Source organism: Penicillium atrosanguineum (assembly GCF_028827265.1).
Source record: "Penicillium atrosanguineum strain IBT 20685 chromosome Unknown utg000002l_segment0_segment0, whole genome shotgun sequence".
NCBI lineage: Eukaryota > Fungi > Ascomycota > Eurotiomycetes > Eurotiales > Aspergillaceae > Penicillium > Penicillium atrosanguineum.
Window position 1 is genome coordinate 532,030 of NW_026623134.1, and position 23,190 is coordinate 555,219.

Sequence of the window (23,190 nt, forward strand, 5' to 3'; positions counted from 1 at the left end):
AACTGAGTTATGGAACCCGTTCGTTGTGGGTGCATGCAGGGGCTTGTGGATCCTATCCAGATAGTTCTACATAGGGCGGGTACCATGATGCCCTAGACAGAGAATCGTTACCGACTCTTCAACCACATCTATGAGTTGATCACATTGTCTGAGGAACCCATGTAAGAGACAAGCAACCCTTCTTAATTTAACGCTCAATTCTAACGTACTTTGGGTGTTTAGAACTTACTCACATTACGAGAGGACCTTCTCTCCCATTTTCGACCCAGCTCTTAACTTTTTACAGATATCTTGGCACTATGGGACAGCAAATGCAAGGGTATTGCTCAGTCAAACTTCTTGGAAGCTGTATATTGTGAATATCACGCAGAGCAGGTGACGTAAAAAAAAAAATCATCTCTCGCAAAACGGTGGGAATGGACAAAGATCCATCCCGGTTCGGACCGAAGCCTTGAAATGTGTACGTATGTGCACTCGTGCCTCCCACGGTCTCCGAAAGATCTCCGGAACTTCTTTGAGTCATGAGCTGCTACGAAACAGAGCTTCTGTACCTTGTGCAGGGCCCATGAATCTTAGGTCACCAGGATGAAGCGATAGCAAGGGCATCTGGATACCGACAAGACACACCAGGCGGTAGTTATGGCCTGTAAAGATCTCTACTTTGAACCTCCAAAAATGTACATGTCCTCACATTCTAGGCTTGTTCGAGTCAGTGCTCGCGCTAGTACACCTAGCCTACACAGGGGCCCACTGATCTCGGATCGTAAGGCACCTCGGGCAAACAGACAGCAAGGGATCATCTACTGAGTTAGTGGCAGTTGTGGGACTATCCAGCATGACTCTGCGTGCAGTAGCTCGGAATCATCGGTGCATTGCATCTACTTACGACGAGACAATCAACATTGTCAAAGTTGTTTCTGCTCTGCTCTCACTTCGCATTGTTTAGCAAGGTGCTACCACAAATACTACACGATTGAACGCCACGCAAAAAGCACATACTTCTACTTTGGAAGTTTTGAACAATGTCGACAACTTTTAACAGCCTACTTCAACACAATGCTACCAGAATGTCCATCTATTGCTGAAGGTGCCAATAGAGATATTATCGCACCGGATGACACACCCAGCTTACACGAACACATTCCCAAGTGGATCAAATCCATATCGAAGTCTGACGAATAGACGTGCAACGTGATCTATAGTGACAGGACCAGGAAAACAAAATCGATGGTAATGCCTGGCAAGCGATTATATGAAGGAAAAAAAAGAAAAAAAAAGGGCGTATCTGATACGGGCCCGTACGAGGCTGAGTGGGTTGATTACTGTGGGGCAATGAGAAATTTATCTTGTTCCCCTAAAATGGTTGATAGATTGGGGTGTATGCGTCAGATTGATCGTGAAGAGTACGTAAATTAGATCGGTATTGTATTGGTCATTGGATGCAAATCGAATCTATGATACACGAATGGCAACCTGACTCTCCTGCACACGCGGAGAAGTTTTTGGAGAACCCAGAGAACAAAGGAAATTGGCTTCAAAACACAGGACGACTAAGGGGGAATGGTGCATCAGAAGAGAAGTAGTGGTAGTAGAAAAAAAAAAAGAAAAAGAAACACGAAGATAGAAGGGACAAGCCGAACTCGGCAGCATGCAGCGTCCGGGACGTACTACCGGGGTCGAATAGGAACGATAGATCAATAAAGGGAGGTAGAGATACCCGCATGGTCCCATTTAGACGTGGAAGGTCGTGCAGGGCCAGCAAGACGATTCTTCAGGGTCCACGTCTCGCGCCGCGCCCGGCAGGCGAGCGGTGGTTTAGGTTCGGGACCGAGGGGGACGAGAAAACGATCATCGGGATCCGGAATTAGGAGAAGGGAAATCAAGAAATCGTGTCATGGGCGATCGAGAAGTATTATCGTCATGGGTTGCATTACATGACGGTGCAGCAGCCGCCCTGCTGCTGAGGGGCATAGGGGTCCTCGCGCTTGTCCACCTGCGACGGAAGTTAGCTTTGCGCGCACCCCACGAAACAAGATATAGCTACATACCTGACCCCAAACAGAGGGAACCATGAAGTCGCGAGTGTTGTTGCAGTAGCTGATGAGACTGGAGACAAAGAACTGGTTAGTTACTGCGTTGCGGTTGCGGTTGCGGTTGCGGCTTTGTGATAGGGGGAAGACCATACGAGAGCGCAGCCTCGGACACCTTGACCCGCGGGCGATCGAGATCCTCCTTCAGGCGGGCATTGAGCTCAGTCAAACGGCGGTACTTGAGGTCGGCGACACTCTGCTTCTTGTTCTTGACATCACCACCGGAGCGAAGTTCGTAAGAAGGCATTGTGGTCGGGGAATTGAGTTCGGCGCGCGATCGCGAGAAAGGGGGGCGATTTCAGGAGAGAGGGGGAACAACGGCAGGCGGGATCAAAGGGGGTTGAAGGTGACGGGGTCGGAGGGATCCCGGGGAGTTTCGACGGGTAAGTCGAATAGTGAAAAAAGAGAGTGAAGGGTTTCAAAGGAAGGGATGCGAGAGTTGGTAGGTTTCGAAGAGGGATTTTCCCCGTTCTGCTCTTGTGGTACGGGAGGCCCGTGTGTTTGATTACCTGTACCGGGCACCCGGAGATCAATAATGTCATAATATTGAGCTTGGTAGCGGCGACTTTGCTCAAAAATCCGACCCATCCAAGTCGAACGGTTGGGTTGCCAATTTTTTTTGGTCTCGTACGGCGTCCGCTTGTCTTATCACCGTCACAGCTCTTTCATAGATTGTTTTTTTCTACAGGGATTCTCATCACATCCCCCGGTAATCACGATACAAATTATATAATACCACGCCTGAGGCAGAAAACAAACGCACGTGACAGCCCCATCGCTTAGCCTGAAGCCAAAGTGGGAATCGGGCAATTTTTGCTGGCTCACGCACAACAGGCCTATCTTCCCCTCCAGGTATAGGTACTTCGCGTGGCAGCATTTTCAACGACGGTCCCGGACCACTGCCCGTGTGCAAGACGCCTGCTTGCTTTTCTCGATTTCGCTCCGCCTTTTTCCCACGAAAAAAAAATCCTCTTGAAGGGGTGTAATTATCGACGATGCCGCCACCACCGCATATCAAACCTGAGAATGTCCTCAAGGTGCGTCCTTCGAGCCGATCCCGACATTGCTATTCGACATTGTATGCTAACAACCTCCGTGTAGAGGGCCCAGGAACTCATCGCCGTCGGTCAGGCTCCCGCTGCCCTGACCGTCCTCCACGAACATGTCACCTCCAAGCGCACCCGCAGCAGCCCGATCGCTTCGCTCGAGCCCGTCATGCTCCTCTTCGTGGAACTCTCTGTCGACCTGCGCAAGGGTAAGGCTGCCAAGGATGGTCTGTACCAGTACAAGAACATCGCCCAGAACACCAATGTCGGCACCATCGAGATCGTCCTGAAGAAGTTCATCGAACTCGCTGAACAGAAGGTCACCGAGGCCCAGACCAAGGCCGATGAGATTCAGTCTTCCCTCGAGTCCGCCGCTCCCTCCTCCAACATCGAAGATCTGGAGGCTATTGAGACCCCCGAGACCATCCTGCTGGCCACCGTCTCCGGTGAGCAGTCTCGTGACCGCACCGACCGCGCCGTCGTCACTCCCTGGTTGAAGTTCCTGTGGGAGACCTACCGTACCGTTCTCGAGATTCTGAAGAACAATGCCCGCCTCGAGATCATGTACCAGTCGACCGCTCTGCAGGCCTTCCAGTTCTGCCTCAAGTACACCCGCAAGACCGAGTTCCGCCGTCTCTGCGAGCTTCTCCGTAACCACGTTCAGAATGCCGCCAAGTACTCTTCCCAAATGCACGCTATCAACCTGAGCGATGCCGATACTCAACAGCGCCACTTGGATACCCGTTTCCAGCAGCTGAACGTCGCCGTCGAGCTGGAGCTGTGGCAGGAGGCCTTCCGCAGTATTGAGGACATCCACACCCTTCTGAACCTGAGCAAGCGCCCCGCCAAGAACGTCATGATGGCCAACTACTACGAGAAGCTCGCCCGTATCTTCCTTGTTAGCGAGAACTACCTTTTCCACGCCGCTGCCTGGAACCGTTACTACAACCTTCTCCGTCTCTCCACCGTTGCCCTGGCTTCCGGCCAGAGCACCAAGAAGGAAAACCCCTCCGTTACTGATGCCGAGATCACCAAGGCCGCCTCTTTCGTTCTTCTGTCTGCTCTGTCCATCCCCGTCATCAGCACTGACCGTTCCCGCGGCGCTCTGATCGACGTTGATGAGGCCCGCAAGAACAAGAACACTCGCCTCACCAACCTGCTTGGTATGGCCTCTGCCCCCTCCCGCTCCGTTCTGTTCCGGGATGCTCTCAACAAGGGTCTCCTGAAGCGCGTTCGCCCCGAAATCCGCGAACTGTACAACATCCTCGAGGTCGACTTCCACCCGCTCTCGATCTGCAAGAAGATTACACCCATCCTCAAGCAGATCGGTGCCGATCCTGAGATGGAGAAGTACATTGTGCCTCTGCAGCAGGTCATTCTCACCCGTCTGTTCCAGCAGCTCTCCCAGGTCTACGACTCCGTTAAGCTCCAGTTCGTCTACGAGCTCGCTCAGTTCCCCGATCCCTTCCAGATCACCCCCGCCATGATTGAGAAGTTCATCATGAACGGTTGCAAGAAGGGTGACCTCGCCATCCGTGTTGACCACATCTCTGGCACCCTGTCCTTCGACTCTGATGTCTTCTCTTCCTCCAAGGCCATGCACGCCGGCAGCAGCGCCGGATCCGCCGAGAGCGAGTTTGGTTCTGTCCAGCGCCTCCAGCACACCCCCGCCGAGATTGCCCGCTTCCAGCTGGCTCGTCTGGCCAAGACTCTTCACATCACCTCCATGTACGTGGACCCCTCGTACAACGAGGCCCGCGTCCAGGCCAAGCAGTCCGCTCAGGCCCGCGCTTTGGAGGGTGCCGCGCAGGAGCACGAGGAGACCCTCGCTCGTCGTGTCGTCATCGACAAGAAGAAGGAGGCTGCCAGCGATGCTCTTCAGCGCAAGCAGCGCGAGGAGGAGACCCGCAAGCGTATCCGCACCCAGCAGCTTCAGGAAGCCGAGAAGCAGCGTCTCGCTGATGAGCAGCGTGACCGTGAGCTCAAGCGCATCAAGGACGAGCAGGACCGCATCCGCCAGGAGGAGCTCAAGAAGCAGCTCGAGGAGCTTAAGACCGGCGTCAAGGGTATCGATATCAGCGAGTTCGACATGGATGAGCTGGATGCCAACCGCCTGCGTGCCATTAAGCTGGCTCAGCTTGAAAAGGAGAAGAACGAGCTTAACGACCGTGTGCGCACCACTGCCAAGCGTATTGACCACCTGGAGCGTGCTTTCCGTCGCGAGGAGCTGAAGCACATCTCTGCCGACTATGAGAACCAGAAGAAGGCCGATATGGAACTTTGGGAAAAGCAGAAGGCCGAGACTCTCAAGGAGTCCAAGCAGAAGCACGTCGAGGCCCTTGCCCTCAAGCATCGTCTGGAGCGTCTGATTCCTCGCTTCTCTACCTTCCGCCAGGAGATCTCGGAGAAGCGTCACGAGGAGTTCGAGAAGCGCCGCAAGGCTGCCGAGCGCGAGCTCGAGGCCAAGAAGAAGCAGCGTGTCAAGGAAGTCCAGGAGCGCCGCCGTCGCGAGAGGCAGGAGCGCGAGGAAGAGGAAGCCCGCCAGCAGGAGGAGGCAGAGCGTGTCCAGCGCGAGGAGGAGGAACGCGCTGCCCGGGACGAGGAGCGCCGCCGTGCTTTGGCCGAGGAGAAGGCCAAGCGCGAGGAGGAGCGAGGGTATGTTTTGATTCTTCCTATACGGCACGAGCAATATAGGACTAACTTTCTTTCTGCAGAAAAATGGACGAGATCGCTGCTCGTCAAAAGCAACGCGAGGAGGAAGCGGAATCCCGCCGTGCTACCCGCAAAACTGGTGGAGATTTCGAGTCCGCTGAACGCTCAGCTCCCCGTCTCAATATCGCCCCGCGCACTGCTGCCGCTGGTGGTGGCGGCTGGCGTGACCGCCTGGCTGCTAGGGGAGATTCCGTTGACTCCGGCGCCCCCGCTCCCGCTCCCGCTCCCGCTCCTGCTCGCGAGGAGGCTCCCCGCCGTGGTGGCTATGTTCCTCCCCACCTGCGTGCCGGCGCTTCTGCCGACTCTGGTTCCGCCCCGCCTCCCCCTGCCCCCCGCGAGCCCCGCGAGCCCCGCGAAGCTCCTACCGAGCGCTACGTGCCCCGTCACACTCGCGAGCCCTCCGCTTCCAAGCCCGAGGAGCCCAAGGGTGCCGCCGGCGGCAAGTGGGTGCCCCGCTGGAAGCAACAGCAGAGCTAAGCGCCTTCGTAGGTGGTTTACTAAGTTTTCTTCACATCTCATACTAGGGAACGAGCAAAAAGTGACCCTTTTTCCTATCTGGCGCGTGTTTTCATGACCCCCCTCTGCAATGACTATCATCGGCTCGAGCGAGCTTCATGATCTTGTTGCCCTGCGTTTTTCTTGTCTTTTAATTTCCTTGTTTCCGGATAGGCTGTTGTCATCCGTGATGCCAAGTGATGCCAAATATCTTGTTCAACTCCATGTTTTGATCCCAATTTGGGTGGGATTCAGTGAATAGGATCATTTTAGACCTTCAAAACTGTTTGATTCATATCTCGACTTCATGTTCTTTCTACGTAGCGGAGATTATCGGATTTTAATGTGTCGGGTTTAAGCGGACTTAGCATGTCCCCCAACATCAATGTGCAATATTGACTTGTTCTGTTCATAAACGGGTCGAATCAGCCAATTGAGACTGATAGGACCCTATGTTTCTCCTGAATTATGCACCTCTAACTCCAAATAGACGATGTCCCAGATAAAAGCCATGTTCATAGCCGGAACCCAGGCCTCCCGAAGCTCAACACAATCCAAGCGTATGGGATACTTCCTTTATAAAAGCCCCCCTTCCTCAATCAATTGACCAAGCTACATCAATCTTATCATACAATCAAATCAATTTTCAAAACAGCACACATCTACAAGTCCTCAAAATGCCCACCAACCACGCAGCCTGGCAAGACTCACCTGGGACTACCCTCACAATCCGACCAACGCCCTACCCAACAACCCTCTCCCCAACCCAGCTCCTTATTCAACCCTCAGCATGGGCGATTAACCCCTGCGACCACATGCTTCAAGACACCGCTCTCCCGTTCATTAAATACCCCCTAATCCTTGGCGAAGACATCAGCGGCACCGTCATATCCACAGGCACCGCCGTAACACGCTTCAAAGCCAGCGATCGCGTCCTAGCCTTTGCGCAGGGCGCATTCCGAGGTCCGCATATGGGCGGGTTCCAGGAGTATGTTGTTGCAGAAGCGAGTTTCACGTGTCTACTTCCAGAAGATATGGAGTTTGAAGAGGGTGTTGTCTTTCCGCTTGGGATTACTACTGCCTCACATGCGTTGTTTAACAAGGAGTTTTTGGCGCTGGAGAAGCCTGGTTTGGAGATTGAGATGGGGAGTATGGGGAAATCTGTGTTGATTTGGGGTGGTGCGTCGGTTGTGGGGACGAATGCGATTCAACTTGCGTGCGCGGCTGGGTTGGAGGTTTATGCGACTGCGTCAGAGAGGAACTTTGAGTATTTGAAGATGCTTGGTGTTAGTCGGGTATTTGACTATAACAGTGAGTCTGTCGTGGACGAGATTGTGGCTGCGTTGGATGCGCCCTCTTGTGCTGGGATCTTTCAGGCTGCCGGGGCAGAGGACTCTGTGAAGCCGTGTTTGGAGATTGCGGAGAAGGCGATGGGAAACATTTTTGTTGTGACGACGATGCCGTTGGTGGAGGGGTTGGTTCCTGAAGGTGTTAGGGCTAAGATGCTGTTTGGGGACAAGCACGATGATATTTTGGAGATCTGGGAGAAGTTCTTGCCACAGGCGCTGGTTCAGCAGAAGTATCTGGTTGCGCCGAAGCCGTTTGTGATTGAGAAGAAAGGGCTGGAGGGAATTCAGGAGGGATTTGATGTGCTGAGGAAGGGTGTCTCGGCGAAGAAGGTCGTTGTTGTTGCTCATTAGGGCTAGTACTTTGTCTGGGTCATCGGTGGAAGTGGTGTATTCTTTTTTAAGATTATGGACTGACAGCCATGCAGTGCTATTCAAGCATCTTCTTCGCACACTGAATTGAAGATGAGAGTGCTGATCTTGAAGGCGTTGATCATAAGTAGCCTGGATGCCCTCTATAATTCTCCCTGCTAGGCAAAGAGCTCAGATAAAAGAAAGGTGCAAGTAAAATGAGTGGTATCCAATAATGTATAACTATATGCACACGAGCTAAGTTCCAACATCGCGGGATTGAGATATCAACAGACCAGCTGGGGCCACAAAAAGGGAGGGACAAGAATAGAAACGTGGATATCAGACAGGGGAAGCCAAGAAAAAAGCCCATAGCAGTCTAGTGGTGTCCCGGAAGCACGCCGGCTTTCCAGAGACTCAGCAGAAGAAGTCGATCATGCAAATTATGCCGCAGCTACTTCGGCGCCAGCCCCGAACAGCTTCTCACGCCACTCACCACACACAGCCTCAAAGCCGCCGACAACATCTGCGCATACCTTGCCGGCTTCACGGTCCTTCAACCGGCGGTCCCAGTCGCCGCGTTCGAGCCATCGTGAGCCTTCTTCGCGGTTTTCTTCCTCGAGCCGTAGATCGGCGACGAGTTCACGGGCGGATCTGAGGCGTCGTGAGGCCGTGGAGGTTAGCTGGCGAGACTCGTAGAGAGTGTCACTCAGACTGCGGAGAGAGAGGGTGATGTCGGATGTTTGAGAGATGAGAGCTTGCAGGGAGGCAAGTGGGCTGGTTGAAGGTTGAGAGGGTGTAGTTGGCCTGGAATCGTGGCGAGGGTGCTCAGGGAACGGATATGGGAGGTTTGGAAGGAGGCCTTCGTCAATCAGAGGTATAAGGGAGTCAATGGCGTCTTCGGATAGGAGAGGGAATGACGAGAAGAGAAGTGGGTGGATGAGAGACTGAAGGGTGCGGGTTTGATGGGTGAGGTGCGATGTAATGGAGGAGTGCGCAGTGATGAGCCTGGAATAAAAGTTAGATATCTGTTGGAAGTTGTGTCTTGTGTCATGTTCAACTTACCGCATAGCACTGTTCTCAATCCCGCTCTGTCCACCAAGATCCCGGAGTGACTCGACTGTCCGTTGAATAACATGGTCGTTTTCACTACCGTTATTCTCAATGCCCCGCCGCGCGAGGCTTTCGATGTCTGCCATTTGGCTCTCCAAAGCGGGGGATATATCCGCAGACTCGTCGAGGTCGGAGTCATTTCCATAGTCTGAGCCATCATAGTGTGACTCTGCACGTCGGTGCTGTCGCAAATGAGGAGCTCGCAACCGGTTCCTGGCTGGCGACTCTGCCCCCGGTGATCCCGAGCGCATATCGTGAACCGATTGCATGTAAGCATCTTCGCCGTCACTCTGATCCATCTGCTGGGACCCAGTCCGGACATTTTCCTGCCCCGAGGCGTAACCGTAACCCTCCTCCTCCTGCTCCCACGCATCTGCCAACTCATCGGCAAGGTTTCCCAGACCACCCCCGCCTCCTGTTTCAGTGGAGAAATCTACAGACTCCCGGTGGGACCCGCCCATGGCATGTAAGTCCTGGCGGGGCAAGAGTGGTGATGGTGGCGCAGATAAACGAGGAGTCCGTGGGGATCCGGGGCTTTGAAGAGCAAATCCATTGACTCCATGTGTTCCAGGCGAAATAGGAGAGTCGTCCATGATTGAGGGGTGGCGGTGAACAAGTTTCAGGGGAGACGGAGGGAGGGGCGACATCGGATAGAGGGGAGCACTCGGTCTCTTAGTAAAGATGACGTGAAGTTGAAAGTAAAGGAAATATCGTAAATAAGGGTTAAAAAGGAGGTAATTAGACCATTAGCACGCAGTGTTGTTTGACTACCGTAACGGTAATGATCGTGATAGCAGGTGCGATTGTGGGATACCCGAACGGGGAGTGTTCTGAATTTAAAGCTTCATGATCTAAAAACGAGTCCAAGATGGAGACAGCAAGGAAGAAATTATCGTGAAAAATTAGAGAAAATGGAGTCTTTGCGAAATTGAAGATGAACAACGAAAGCAAAACAAATGCACAGGTGCCGCGACCGCCTTGGCAGAATAATGTCCGACGATAGAACCCCACATTCCTTACTCTTCATTCACTTGATATCCGTCACCTTTTTCGCCCGCAAAGATGAGCTCGATCACGCGAATGTCCCCACTGGACTTGCTCAAACTCAATGCGACTAACCTCGACCCGCTAACCGAGAACTACGATCTCGGCTTCTACCTCAACTACATGAGCAAATGGCCGTCGCTGTTTAGCAAAGTCACAGACCGCGATGCCGGCGTGGTAGGCTACAGTAAGGATCCCAATTCAATCAGACAATGGGGCCCCAAGCTAACTATTGTAGTCATGGGTAAGACCGAAGAGCAACACCCTTCAATGCGCCATTCTGAGCACTACACTCCGTGGCATGGTCACATCACCGTCCTAACCGTTGCCCCCGCCTGGCGCCGACTCGGCTACGCCAGCCAGCTGACCGAAGAGCTGGAGCACGGATCTGACAGTGCTGATGCGTGGTTTGTGGACCTGTACGTCCGCTCTGGAAACAAGGTGGCCGTCGACATGTACAAGGGCATGGGGTATGTTTCATTCCCGTCATGGGATTGGGCTCGAAACTAACATGAATGATAGCTACTCCGTGTTTAGGCGAGTAGTCAATTACTATAGCGATGATCCAACCGGCATGTCCGATTCTGGAGAGGACGCATTCGATATGCGCAAACCTTGCTCCCGGGACAAGAAGCTCGAACACATACGAGACAAAGGAGAAGATTTCCGGGTGAGCCCCGAGGATGTTTCCTAGGAGTGATAGGATGGCAATGCATTGATTCACCGGCGCGGGGGTTCTGGGTTATTGCATAGCTTGCAAGGTGGAGTTTCGGGAAGGTTCACATATATACTTGCAATCTTCATTAGCAATAGAATATTATGATTTCATTTCTCAGTAAATGGATGTAGAATCGTATCTATGGGTATTTCAATATTTTGACGCCAATAACGATGAAAACCCCTGTCCAAGCTATTCACGACGCTCGCAAATGCATGATGTTAGGTACCAGGTGGTACAGATCAACCCAATTATAGAAAAGTAAAAGCCCTTATGGTGCCGCATTGCTGGAGCAGCTGAAAGGCCCGGAAGTTCGGCTGTGGCTCATGAAGAAGTGTGGCAAGGCTGCATGCTTGCCCGCCTAAACTCCCGCTGATGCAGCAAATTTTGGCGTAACGACAACCCCAACTGGATCGTGAATAATTAATGAGCGGCATACATATTGACTAGAATATGGATGAAATCCTTCAGATCGCTCAAGTCTTGGACTTCAGGACAGGACCCGAGCGAACGAATCGGAGAGTGGCCATGAGAACCGCAGATATGACAAGGCAGCACGCAGTGAACAGCTGGACACCTAGATACTTGTTGGTGTCGGCCAAAATGGCACCACCAATGGGTGTACCGATCAGCAGGCCAATTGAAGTGATGGCAAATACCATGCCGAGACGAGTACCCAGATTGCGCACGTCCGGGGTCATGCTGGCCATTACGACTGGGGGCAGAGACACAAATCCACCTGAAAAGAAGCCATAGAGAACGGCCAGAACAATAATACCAGAGACGGTATGAACGCCGATCCATACGAATGCCAGGATGGAGGTGATGGTCACAGCGGGCGTGAGCATGTTGAGTGGGCCAACGTGGTCGGCGAGGAAATTAGGCAAGATACGGCCGAATGTTGAGGCGGCATTGAGCATAGAAAGCAGGTAGAATCCCAGGTTGTTGTCGACGATTCCAGTGTCGATTGCATAGGACTGCACGTAGAAGAGGAAATTATAGAAACCCAAGAAACCAAAGAACATGGCCGCACAGAACAGGCAATAGCCCGGGTCTTTAAAAGCAGAGAACTGATAGAGCTTTCGCTTTTCCTTCGGGGGGAAACGAATGCGCATGATGCTGAATGAGATGAAGACGGTACCGAAGCAGAGGAAGCCAATGACGCGGGTGGCCCAGGCGAAGCCAATTTGCTTTTGCAGCTGGTTGAAGATGATAGGGTAGACAACACCACCGATGCTGCTACCGCTAGCGGCGAGACCATTGGCAAGACCTCTCTTGCGTCGAAAATATTGCGGCAGGATGGCGACTGAAGGCACGAAAAGACAGCCGGCCGCCAAACCAACACAGATACCCTGCGCGAGAATCAACTGCCAATACTTGGTCGCAAGACTAGTCATCATCAGGCCGAACGGCAGCATACAGCCCGCGAAAGCAATAAGGCTACGGAAATACCCCGCATCGAAGAGAGGGCCTGTGATGACTCCGATGAGCATCAAAAGGAAAGACTGCAGAGAGCCAATCCAGGCGATTGAGGAGGATGAAACATCTGATAGCAAGTTTTGTTCATAGTAGGTTTGATATGCACCCCAAGTATTAATCACACCCCTGTTCCATGGCCGTGGTTAGCGCATTCTTACTGCATTGAGCCACCGAGACGGGTCTACATACCATGAGTTGAAGAAGAGAAAGAAGGAGCCCAGGACCTGTAGCCAGGAAAAGAGGCCTGTGTCAAAGGTCGGCTCATCTTCCTTCTCGACTGGCGAGTCGTTTGCCTTTTCTTCATCCTGAATGATTGGAGCATGGGAAATTGGCTCGGCATGAACCTTCTGCTCTACTTCAACATTAGTTGAACCCATCTTTCCAGCAGTGCACTTTCAAAGGAGACAGACACGGAGAGCTCTCACGAGACCAACAAAAAGGATGTCTCGAGGATAGCAGTGCCAGAGGTGACCAAATTGAGCGGTGTTTAGAATAAGAAGAAAATTCACCAGGTTTGATTATAAACCAACCACTATAGGGCAAGCGGGGCATCCCCAAAGCTTTGGGGGGGGGGCGGAAAGGCCCGAAAAGAAGTGGTTTTTGGGGATATTTGGGGGCAGTCATGGCCCACTGGCATCCACTTGCCTCGACCATGGAGGACGATGTGAGGGATCCATCCTATGAGCGGTATGATCTCAAGTATAGGGCGCGACCAATGATCTTCGGAAAGCGTGCCGATTTACCCAGGCGAGAGGGGCTCGAGTACGGCTTTATGCATGCCGTGCCTGGGCAGTACTAATGATTAGTGGAATTGGGGTATAAGAGGAAGAACTTGCAGGGGCCGTAGAAAAGTGGGACTCTAGCTGAAGTTTTCTCCCCGGAGATACAAGCACGGCTCACGTGTTGGACAGTAACAGGTCTAGATCGAGATGAATTCAAAAGAGATGCGTTGTTCCTAGATGTCATTGGTCTTTCTACTGTTTCCATAGTTTCATGCTGGACGCTTCAAGACAGGCCCCAAGGTACGTGAATGAGTGACTAGAAACCGGTATTATTTTTTCATTCTTTCTAGTTCATGTACAGTATTGCCTAGTGCCAAGGACGGTGCCTCTTTTTTTCTTTTTGAGCCACGGTTTCGAGACTCCCAAACTCCGAACGCTATGCTGAACCCACCCAAAAAGTATCAAAGAATCCCCACGAGCAGGAGCGATGGTGCTCTTACAGCAGCTCCTCGACGGACCAGTCCTCGTACCTATGCATTGTGTCAACAGTCTATCATCCCAACAGAAACATCAGTCCAGCTTACCATCCGTCAGGCAGATACCGCCGCACGATCAGAGGGATCTTCTTCTGGTTCAATTCCTTCATGGCAATCTGCAGAGGGTCGGTTTCACCCTCGAGATCGACGAGTACGGGGGCGTTCATGCTGTATTAGACATATGTCAGTCAAAGCGATTTCAAGCCGCACAAAAGGCTTTGACGATATTGCGACGCACCTAATCTGCAGAGCTCGGGTGCCGAGCACACGCGCGCGCTCGTACTTGGTCAAGTACGGGGTGGTCGTGCGCTGAGCATTGGGAACCTTCTTCTCGCGCGATTGTTCCATCAATTTGCCCGAATATCCAGAGTTGGGGTCACCGGAGACAACGACGTTCTCCCCATTGACGGCCGGCTGGTAGGAATCATCTCCCTCGCCGCCCTCGTGGTCCTCGAAACCCTCCTGGTCGATCAAGTCTTCGGGCTCATTTTCCTCGAAAACCTCCTCGTGAGGCTCGTAGTCGTAGCTGCAAGGTAGGTCCAGTTAGCATAGCGCTTCAATCTCGAAATGGTCGAAGCTCCAGAGAGGACACAATCTGCAACGATCGCGCCGCTCTAGCCTCTGCGGGAAGCTCTTACGTGTCGCCACCAGCGTCGTCGCCGTAGTCGGACATTTTGAATCGCAAGGAACGGAGTCGAGGGGTTCAAAGAGAGAGAAACCCTGAGCGCGGGATCGATGTGAGGATTCGCGATGCAAAAAAGGCGGAAAATCTTCCACCACGCTAGTCCGTCTTCGGCCTCACCGCCCTTTGACCGCGGCAAAATAAAATTAGTCTGTTCAACGCTACACCTTCATAATTTTTCTTCGCTTCAATGTGAACTCTTCCCTGCTCTGGGGCATTTTAAACTATGGCCTCAAAGCGTAAGGCTTCCCCTGACTGGGCCTCGCAGGCCAAAAGGTTACACCAAGCTGCGATGGACAGCGACGGTAAGCAGCGATATAGAATCACGATAAGGATGGAACAAGGTGCTAAGAACCGACTACAAAGACCGGATCTATGAAGAAGCCCACTCAGATGCCGACTACTCAGCGCCTGCAACACCGAGCGCCATGGATGAGGATATGCTGGATACACCGGCGACCCCATTCTCAACCACCTCATCTCGATACCCTTCCGAACTTAAGACCCATCGCTGCCCCTTTGAAAGCTGCAGCAAGGCCTTCAATCGCCCTGCTCGACTTCAAGAGCACATACGATCACATAATAACGAACGGTTATTTCAATGCACCTTCGAGGACTGCGACAAGACCTTCTTACGAGCCTCACATCTTACCCATCATATCAAGAGTGCCCACACTGGAGTTCGCGATTACGTCTGTGACCGCCCAGGTTGCGGAAAGAGCTTTGTGACTGGGTCAAGACTTCGCCGCCATATCGCTGCCCACGACGGACGGGACAAATATCGCTGTACTGAATATCCGCCGTGCGAAGAAACCTTCCGGAAGCATTCCACCCTTCAGAAGCACATAACGACCGTTCATATGAACAAGAAGCCTTTCCCATGTGTATTTGTTGATCTGGATACTGGGAAGAATTGTCAAATGGCATTTGACACAGCGGGTCATCTCCGAGCCCACGAGAGCCGGGTACACACCGAGAAGCGATTTAGCTGTGAGGAGTGCTCCCACCACCTGCAAGAGCAAGCGTCCGATATGGGAACGTTTGACCCTCACCACGATTATTCTGTCACATTCCCAACATACACCATACTTCAAGAGCATATTCGAAATGTCCACCCACCGAAATGCCCCAGCTGCCCAATCGTCTGCTCGACGTCTCGAGAACTGCGTCGCCACCTTGAGGTTGCTCACGGCGATGTCAGTCTCGAAGAGAGAAAGGTCTTCCCTTGCACGATCGACGGATGTGATCGCAGCTTTACCAAGAAAGGCAATTTGACTGTTCACATTCGTACCGTGCACCAGGGAGAGAAGCGCTTTGGATGCGGCGAGACAGACCTTTCAGTCTCCAAAAAGGTCGAAGGATGGGACGGCATCGGATGTGGGAAGCGATATGGCAGCAAGCTTGCACTTGAAGAGCATATCCGCACTGCCCATCTGGGATACCCGAATGCCAAGGCCGAGCGACGCCAGCGACTTGGTCTGGATAAATCATCCAGTGCCAGCCATATCTCTACTCTTGCAGCCTTGACCGGTCAAGGCTATGCGGAGGAAACAGGCCGACACATTCTCTGCTTCTACGACTCTTGTGAACACCGCTTCCACCGCGATTACGATCTGTGGGTGCACATGACTGCCAAACACAGTTGCTCTGAAGATGAAGTCCAGGGCCTTTTTATGCAGCGTGCGTTGTTGTCCGACCAGATTGGTCCTGGTGGTAATGCACTCGGTATCTACGGTCTGGAGTTCGACCGCTCTGAGCCTTCTCACTCTCATGGAACCACGCCTCCTAATGGTGTATCTTCAGACCCAAATATATTTTCGCAGCTAGATAACTCGTCCGGTTTCCCTGAGAATAATGGCCTGGACGCTGATTTCCTTATGCAAGATACCTTTTCCGCGGATGCTGAGCGCAATATTGATTCTGTGATGCCCAGCCATGACGAGATGGCGCTGATGGACCCTGTTCTTGCTTATCACTTGATGGAAGGATGAGGGCAGGAGTGATGCATAAAATGATCGAATTATTAGCAGACATGCATGAGGTGAATGTATGTACTTTACTTTACTTTATCTGGGGGTTTTCAAGCAATCTTACGAACTTACGAACTTTCGGACTTTTTCAAAAGCATTTGATTTCTTATTAGTGCAATAATGTCCGTCATCTAAGTCTCAAGAGCTCCCTCCCCCACAAAAAACAAGCTCAATATCTGGAAACAAAGAGAGCAGAAGCATGGATAGGAGAAGAGGGCTCTGGAGGGAGACAGGAGTAGGGGGAACATGCATGCCTAAGAACACATCGTATCTAGGTGGGCAGCAAGCTCTTCGTCCGAAAAGATCCCAGCATAAGCAAAGGGCACTTGGACCGTAGCTCGGGGGAAAAACAGACGAGGTGTCTTGAGCGCAAGAACTCTTTCGCCTCCCCAGGTCTGCCATTCCAGCGTCTGGCGGGTTCGAGCCCGCCAGCCCACATTGACACGGTGGAACAAGGTGTTTAGACCTACAAGGGCTTCCACCATCTTGCGATTTGCCTGAATCACGCCCTGAATGAAGGTAGGCGAAAACTGATCGACGACACTGGAACTAGCTGGGAAGTTCAGAGGGAGAGGACTGTTAAGAGAATCACAAAGCAGTTCAAATCTGGTAAGCTGCTTGCAGATTTCCACCTGTGCCTTGTTACCAATGTCGACGCCATGGGTGCTGAAGAGGCGTGCGACGTCGCAAAACAGGTGAACCGCAGTGAAGCCGCGGGCTAGGGCAAGCCACTGGGCGATCTGAACAAGTAGGTGAAGGATTCTTCCATCACGACGCATGCAGATATATGCGTTGTCGAATTCAAAGGCCAGGTTAGAAGATACCTGCACCTGAGGCATGATGTTCTTAATTGGTGCATTGACAGGTTCCTTGTGGCGGCCATGCCACTTGCCGAAGTGGTTGTAGCGTCGTCGCAGTTCGATTTCGCTGGGTGGGAATCGTGCCCATTCAAGGCTTCCCTTGCAACAGTCCATCCGGAACTGGTGAAGGCTGGAGGTACGGAGACGCAGCTCCTTGTACGAGGGCGACTCGAGACCCTTGGGGGGAGGTAGGTTGATGACCTCTAATAAGAATGTTAGCATTTGGAAGGAGTATAGAGGGTTTCAAGGAGCTTGCTGTTCTCGGGGCCTTGATCCAGTGCCTTCAAGAGACGCTTCTTAAAATCAATGATGCAGTCTTTAGCTGCATCGAACTGTTGAATCATATCATCCGGTTGCTGCTCGCGGCTGGTGATCCAGACGATCTCTTCGTGCTCATCTCGGATAGGAGCAACGAGCCGTCTGATTATGTGCAGTTCTCTCCAGAAGTACATCTCGTCGGTGGTCTGGTTGCTCTGAACAATTTGGCCTCGGGGGACCAAGATGGACCTCGCCTGGCCTTGGCCTCGGCCTTTACCAACCACATTGCGGCGACTGAGCTCTGCATGAACGGTCAGAGTTCCATTCTGACGGGGATCGATGGCACCTGGGACTCCAGCCTCTCTCAGGATAGTCTGGAATCTGTTGAACTCCTTAACATCGTCAAACATGAGTAACAGGAGGTGTTCGTACGATCCTGGAAGAGCTGTTGCTCTCAGGGTAGGGATCCAGCTCTTGACTATCTGTGGAAATGCGGCGAGGTCGAAGCCAATAGTCCATTCTTTGATGTTGTCGTTCAGGAACTCGAGGCTGGCTTTCTTAATGTCATCGTTCCTTCTGTCGCGGGAGACAAGGACTGGGATGGGCACTGGACGCGTGGGACCACTTCCTTCCGGGAAATAACCATGGTCTTCTTCATCAGCGGCGGACAGGGCTGGTATCTCATTTACTGAAAGCACATCGTCGGAATCGGTAGAAGCACTATCAGAATCAGGAAGTAAGAATTTAACCTTGGGTGGACCAGTGTTATCCTTCACAGCTTGAGTGGGCACATTTTCTTTCTGGCGAGAGCCGTCCGATTCTCCTAGCAATGAAGTATCCATACTGGCGACGCCAATAATGGTCGACGAAATGACAATGGGGCCGTGATAGAATCGGGACGAGACTTCTGGAAATGAGATTGGAAGATCCCGAAGAATACAACGGAGGGAAAAAAAGAACGTTTGGATTTCTCCGATCAAATTTGCGCTCACTTGTTATGTGTCGCAGGGCACAAACAGTGGCTAATAAGTGCCGATCGAGGTTAGATATTAGAAGCTCGTGGTATTCGTCTGATTCTAAGGGCATTAACGGGAAAGGCGAGTGAAGAAATAAAGGAAATTACACGCTAACTACACGTACTGGGACGTCAAGAGAGCATTGGGTTCTTATTTTAACACCATATAATCTGTCTAGACACCCAACGTCACATTATATGAGAAAATAGTCGAATTATTCTACTATGACTATCTACCTACCTGCCTCTTACACCTTCCTGCAAGTGTAGGAGATAATCAGAGCCCGTTTATTTAATACCTAGTGGAGATTTAAGAATATAAGAAGATTGACTTTAAACCAAAAGGAATAGGATTCGTTGACGCGCTTAGACTTCGTAACTACACACAACGCTCGGTGACGGTAAATTGAGCGCCAAAAACGGCTAACACACATTCATACCTGGAATTTTAGGCAGCAATATTTGACCCTCTTTTATCTGAATGCATACCTGCAGTTCACTCCTTTAGCCGAGGTAAGGTTTGTCTATGTTTAAATTTATTGCATTTGCCGAAGACAAGGAGTTTGGCCAATTAATTAGGGGATTCAATTCAGCAACATCGGGAGTCGACTGATACCAAAGTAAGAGTTAAGATTTTGACACGAAGAACCAAATGTAAAAAGGTCCATGGATTTCAAAAAGGAGGAAATTCTCATACCACCGCGTGTTTGGCCGAGTGGTTAAGGCGCTGGATTCAAGCAAAGCTTAGCACCGTTAAACGGAGTTTGGAAATCCCAGTCACGGAAGTGGCGCAGGTTCGAGTCCTGCAGCACGCAATATATTTTTTTTCGGTTTTTTTCTCCTAACTATAGTCAGATAAACTACGCATGATCTTTTTATTCTACAAGCATGATAGGGGACAGAAGGATTTTTACTCTCGCTATATAGAGTCGGAACAAAGCTTTAGAGTTTAACAGGGCCCTAATATATCTATAACTACCGACACTTAAGTTGAATATAGTATATACTGCCTCTAAAACGGACGAAATATCAACGCATCAGGGCAACAGGGACAAGAGCAATCAACAACATCGCGCATCCAAGGTCGTATTCCAGGTCGACTGCCACCCCTTTACATCGAAACAATACGCACGATGGAACGGCTTTGATCAAATCGAAAGCGAGTGACTAGACCGAGAGTGTGATAGGGTACTGCGATCGCTTCTCAGTAACTCAAAACCTTCGTGAAATAAGGACGCTAATGGACGAGAATCAATCGACCAACAAGGCGAACTTGGTGGTGCAAAGCCTCGGAAACTGGGAGGGGAGAAACTCCATTGCAGGATAAGTAGAGAGGAAGGTAAAGTTCCATTGGAGGATAATTGTAGCAAAAATTGGGGGTAGGGAGGACGTAAACGCGATATAATGGTGCTAATGCGGCATCCCGCGGGGAAATTTCCAAGGTTGTTGCGATCGGGAGCGGCTGCAGCTTTCCGATCGGGCCTTTTTTTCTTGATTTTCTTTTACCATCTTTGGTCGTTTGCTCCGTTTGTTGGAGTTCAGGTTGTTTGTTTTGGAGCTCTCCCGGATCTGGAAATTCAAAGACCCTTATTTCCTCAACTCCATATAATATTCTGTAGTTTCGCTGCAAATTCGCATGCGAAATAGGGCTTCTCTGTTATAGCGGAACTAGCGATAGCCATTCGGTTGCGCTTCGGACTTGGTCTAGAGCACCTCATGTAAGTATTCAAAGCGAGCTTTACCAGGCTAATGAAAACAACTACTACTACTACTACTACTACTAATGTCTCTATATATGGTGTTTCTCTGGTTATTAAGAGCTTTCAGACCATCTTGTACTTATCGGCCTACGAATTTAGGCGGCACTGCCTGTGAGACTGGAGTCTCACTTACACATATTTCCAGTATTATATAAATATCTAGGAAGGAGTAACGAAGTAGCTGACAAAGGAATATCACATTGTATGAAAAGTATTACTAATACCGCCGCGTGTTTGGCCGAGTGGTTAAGGCGCTGGATTCAAGCAAAGCTTAGCACCGTTAAACGGAGTTTGGAAATCCCAGTCACGGAAGTGGCGCAGGTTCGAGTCCTGCAGCACGCAATGTTTTTTTCCCTCCCCATTTTTTGGTCAACCTTAATCCTTTTAATAGGTGATTTTTTATCTAAAAAAGTCTTAATGGTGGTGGATACAGAGAATATCGCTACGAAGGTATATTTGCTCCTAGTGGTAAATCGAACTACCGAGAGGAGGAATACTTCATTTAGTTGTATAAAGAGATAATAAGGCGATAAATTTTACCATAGGATATATACGTATGCCGCCATAGGGCGTTTGTCTGAGCTTTGTGAGCCTTTAGACTATTTCGCAGTTACCTAAGAATACAGGCAAAGACATCCGTGAAACCTGTCGAGTCTGGTTTACATGTATATCCAAACTGTGATTATGAAAGTAAAAGAATAGTCAGTGGGCATTAGATAAATTTGGATTAGTAGACATGGCCGAAGGCCATTCCGTTCGTTCTTGCTTCACTTCAAATGTTTATGGCTATTTTTAAGAACCGTACAATAGGTAATGTCAGGAGGGAAGACCGAGTACGGGAAAATGTGGAAGAGTGATAAATTAGTGCTATGGGAGAAGCAGGCTATCTAGGCTACGAATAAGTAGATTCACTTCTTCCAATATTTCCCCTTGTTTCCCCTCTCCCAAGGGTTCTTATGCCTCGTACCTTCTTCCTCCTTTCCCCTCTTCCAAGTATTTCGTACGCCTCAAACCTTTCTCATCCTTTCTTCCCTTTTCTTACGCATCATATCTCAAAAAACTCGCACCCGAATGAGCCTGAAAGTAAATACTAGGAAGAGCAATGAATGCTACCAAAAGCGAATTTTCTCAAACAAGTGGGTAAGTACTTTCTGAGTCTCCATGCTGAATTCTCAGCAACTTCATCTATATGGAAGGCCTCTACCTACGGCAGACTGTCTATCAAATTCGTCCTCTCAAATCTTCAGTTCTGACGTCCTTCTGTGGAGTTTCACAAATCCATGTCACGATCACCAGTTAACTTCGAGATCGCGACACCACTACAAAGAGAAGCAATTTTATTTTCATGTCCCATTTCCAAGTAATTATTGTGCATATCAACCATTCTTTCATAAGATAATACAAAATGGCGACCCCATAGCGCACCAAAGCCAGACCCTGCTTGTAAACGACCCAATACACTAGTGCCTTTTCAGATTCAAATATACTGAGGGGCTTAATAGTACTCATGCCACCATACTAAATACCCAGAAACCGAAATACATCTGAAGCTTTATAAGGTAGTCCTTGCAGTGAAAGCTAATGCTACATGCATTAGGCTGGAAAGGTAGTGGATGCTAGGCATCACCTTTCCCCAGATCGACAGGGGTATCCCCTATGTCGAACTGCAGACTTCTCCGCTCAGGAGAAGGTAATATTATTTAGTAATTAAATGCTTTATTTGCTTAAGCGCGTGGGGCAATATAACGGTGCCTACATAGAGCATGGACCATTAGTGTTGGTTAGTGCCTCTAGTTTGTGGCGAATAAGCTAAAAGGTCACCGGGTACAGGGAGATTCCGAGTGATTAATAGAATAGGGGCACACCCCTATGTAAAAAAAAAAAAAGGACCATCACGGGGCCATATTACCGTGACACGACCAAGTGTCCAGGTATGGCTAAAAGAAGCCAAGTCACCAGCCCCACCGATACCGAGGCCACCGTGTCTCAGTCAGGAGCAATCAACTAAGGCAATTATTCTTGGACGCCAAACTGGAATGGGTGGGACAAGCCGCCAAGGAGATAATCATAGGTGCCAACATACAGGCATGACCCCTTGGCCCTGCGCCTGAACCCGATCCTGAATTTCTTGTACCGGAAGGGTTTAGGGTACAAGGACCAGCCACAGCTGCATCGCGGATCTCTAGGAGGAAAGGCAGTGATTAAAGGGATCTCAGAGATCAAGGCCAATCAACGGATGACAGGGGACCACATTGAGCAAATGCCGATACCTGTGGACCCGAACGCCAAGACTACGCCTTTGAGACCATACATAGAAGTGAGGTGGGATGCCTAGTTTTGTGGCTGGAGCCCAACAGAGGTCCGGGTGCCTTGTCGTGCATATTCCAGGGTTTGAACAGGCAACCAGTGAACAGTTCATCGGGCCATCGGGCCATCGTGGAAAAGCGTCCAGGATAGGGCGGTGTGGCAAGAGTGTGCGCGTCCCCGGCAGAAGGTAAGCGCAGCGTGAATATGGGCCGTGTTGGACCCGCTTGTCATTACCACTTAGTACAGGGTAAAGGGTTGTCGTTATTTCAGGGTGTAACTAACAGGTGCCAAATGTCTGAAGAAACCATGGTATTTAGTCACCCGTTCGTGTAAAACTGAAAGAAACGAAAAGTATCTCGAAGTTCGACTTGGCCGAGACATGTACAGTATGCAGTTCTAAATTTGGGCCACACTCCACCGCCGCCGATCTCGCTGGATGACGACACTTTTGGATGTACAAATCACCTAGAATTGGAATTAGGAGAATTGGGAGAATTGACAAGGAGTGGTCAAAGTGGTAGAAGTGGTATAGAGAATATTCTATTTTCTTTCATAGACAGTAAGACGGTCCATCGGTACTAGAGTCTCAGGTTCAAACGCGTCGACCTTGTCCCACTAGTTTTGCC

The 23,190-nt window shown here is 50.7% G+C and overlaps 9 protein-coding genes across 9 annotated transcripts; 4 read left to right on the forward strand and 5 right to left on the reverse strand.

Annotated features, from left to right (window-relative positions):
* Positions 1-1,930: 1,930 nt before the first annotated feature.
* N7443_001937 (guanine nucleotide-binding protein subunit gamma) lies at positions 1,931-2,337 on the reverse strand (the record flags this gene model as incomplete). The annotated part of the gene is made up of 3 exons (XM_056881993.1): positions 1,931-1,993; positions 2,049-2,106; positions 2,186-2,337. 3 exons carry the CDS (start codon positions 2,335-2,337, stop codon positions 1,931-1,933), a joined length of 273 nt encoding a protein of 90 aa, XP_056743834.1.
* A 748-nt stretch (positions 2,338-3,085) lies between these two features.
* tif32 (putative eukaryotic translation initiation factor 3 subunit EifCa) lies at positions 3,086-6,325 on the forward strand (the record flags this gene model as incomplete). Its single annotated transcript, XM_056881994.1, has 3 exons — positions 3,086-3,127; positions 3,192-5,791; positions 5,851-6,325. The coding sequence occupies 3 exons, from the start codon at positions 3,086-3,088 to the stop codon at positions 6,323-6,325; spliced, it is 3,117 nt and encodes a 1,038-aa protein (XP_056743835.1).
* A 695-nt stretch (positions 6,326-7,020) lies between these two features.
* On the forward strand, positions 7,021-8,043 carry N7443_001939 (zinc-binding alcohol dehydrogenase family protein; the record flags this gene model as incomplete). Its single annotated transcript, XM_056881995.1, has 1 exon — positions 7,021-8,043. The coding sequence occupies one exon, from the start codon at positions 7,021-7,023 to the stop codon at positions 8,041-8,043; it is 1,023 nt and encodes a 340-aa protein (XP_056743836.1).
* A 440-nt stretch (positions 8,044-8,483) lies between these two features.
* Positions 8,484-9,800, reverse strand: N7443_001940 (uncharacterized protein; the record flags this gene model as incomplete). The annotated part of the gene is made up of 2 exons (XM_056881996.1): positions 8,484-9,048; positions 9,106-9,800. The coding sequence occupies 2 exons, from the start codon at positions 9,798-9,800 to the stop codon at positions 8,484-8,486; spliced, it is 1,260 nt and encodes a 419-aa protein (XP_056743837.1).
* Positions 9,801-10,215: 415 nt separating this feature from the next.
* On the forward strand, positions 10,216-10,891 carry N7443_001941 (peptide alpha-N-acetyltransferase complex B subunit NAT3; the record flags this gene model as incomplete). Its single annotated transcript, XM_056881997.1, has 3 exons — positions 10,216-10,384; positions 10,436-10,667; positions 10,720-10,891. The coding sequence occupies 3 exons, from the start codon at positions 10,216-10,218 to the stop codon at positions 10,889-10,891; spliced, it is 573 nt and encodes a 190-aa protein (XP_056743838.1).
* A 500-nt stretch (positions 10,892-11,391) lies between these two features.
* On the reverse strand, positions 11,392-12,771 carry N7443_001942 (MCT family MFS transporter; the record flags this gene model as incomplete). The annotated part of the gene is made up of 2 exons (XM_056881998.1): positions 11,392-12,520; positions 12,584-12,771. 2 exons carry the CDS (start codon positions 12,769-12,771, stop codon positions 11,392-11,394), a joined length of 1,317 nt encoding a protein of 438 aa, XP_056743839.1.
* An 841-nt stretch (positions 12,772-13,612) lies between these two features.
* On the reverse strand, positions 13,613-14,325 carry N7443_001943 (DNA-directed RNA polymerase core subunit RPO26; the record flags this gene model as incomplete). Its single annotated transcript, XM_056881999.1, has 4 exons — positions 13,613-13,646; positions 13,701-13,820; positions 13,891-14,178; positions 14,291-14,325. The coding sequence occupies 4 exons, from the start codon at positions 14,323-14,325 to the stop codon at positions 13,613-13,615; spliced, it is 477 nt and encodes a 158-aa protein (XP_056743840.1).
* A 235-nt stretch (positions 14,326-14,560) lies between these two features.
* On the forward strand, positions 14,561-16,325 carry N7443_001944 (uncharacterized protein; the record flags this gene model as incomplete). Its single annotated transcript, XM_056882000.1, has 2 exons — positions 14,561-14,639; positions 14,701-16,325. The coding sequence occupies 2 exons, from the start codon at positions 14,561-14,563 to the stop codon at positions 16,323-16,325; spliced, it is 1,704 nt and encodes a 567-aa protein (XP_056743841.1).
* Positions 16,326-16,618: 293 nt separating this feature from the next.
* N7443_001945 (uncharacterized protein) lies at positions 16,619-18,324 on the reverse strand (the record flags this gene model as incomplete). The annotated part of the gene is made up of 2 exons (XM_056882001.1): positions 16,619-17,427; positions 17,517-18,324. 2 exons carry the CDS (start codon positions 18,322-18,324, stop codon positions 16,619-16,621), a joined length of 1,617 nt encoding a protein of 538 aa, XP_056743842.1.
* Positions 18,325-23,190: the final 4,866 nt, after the last annotated feature.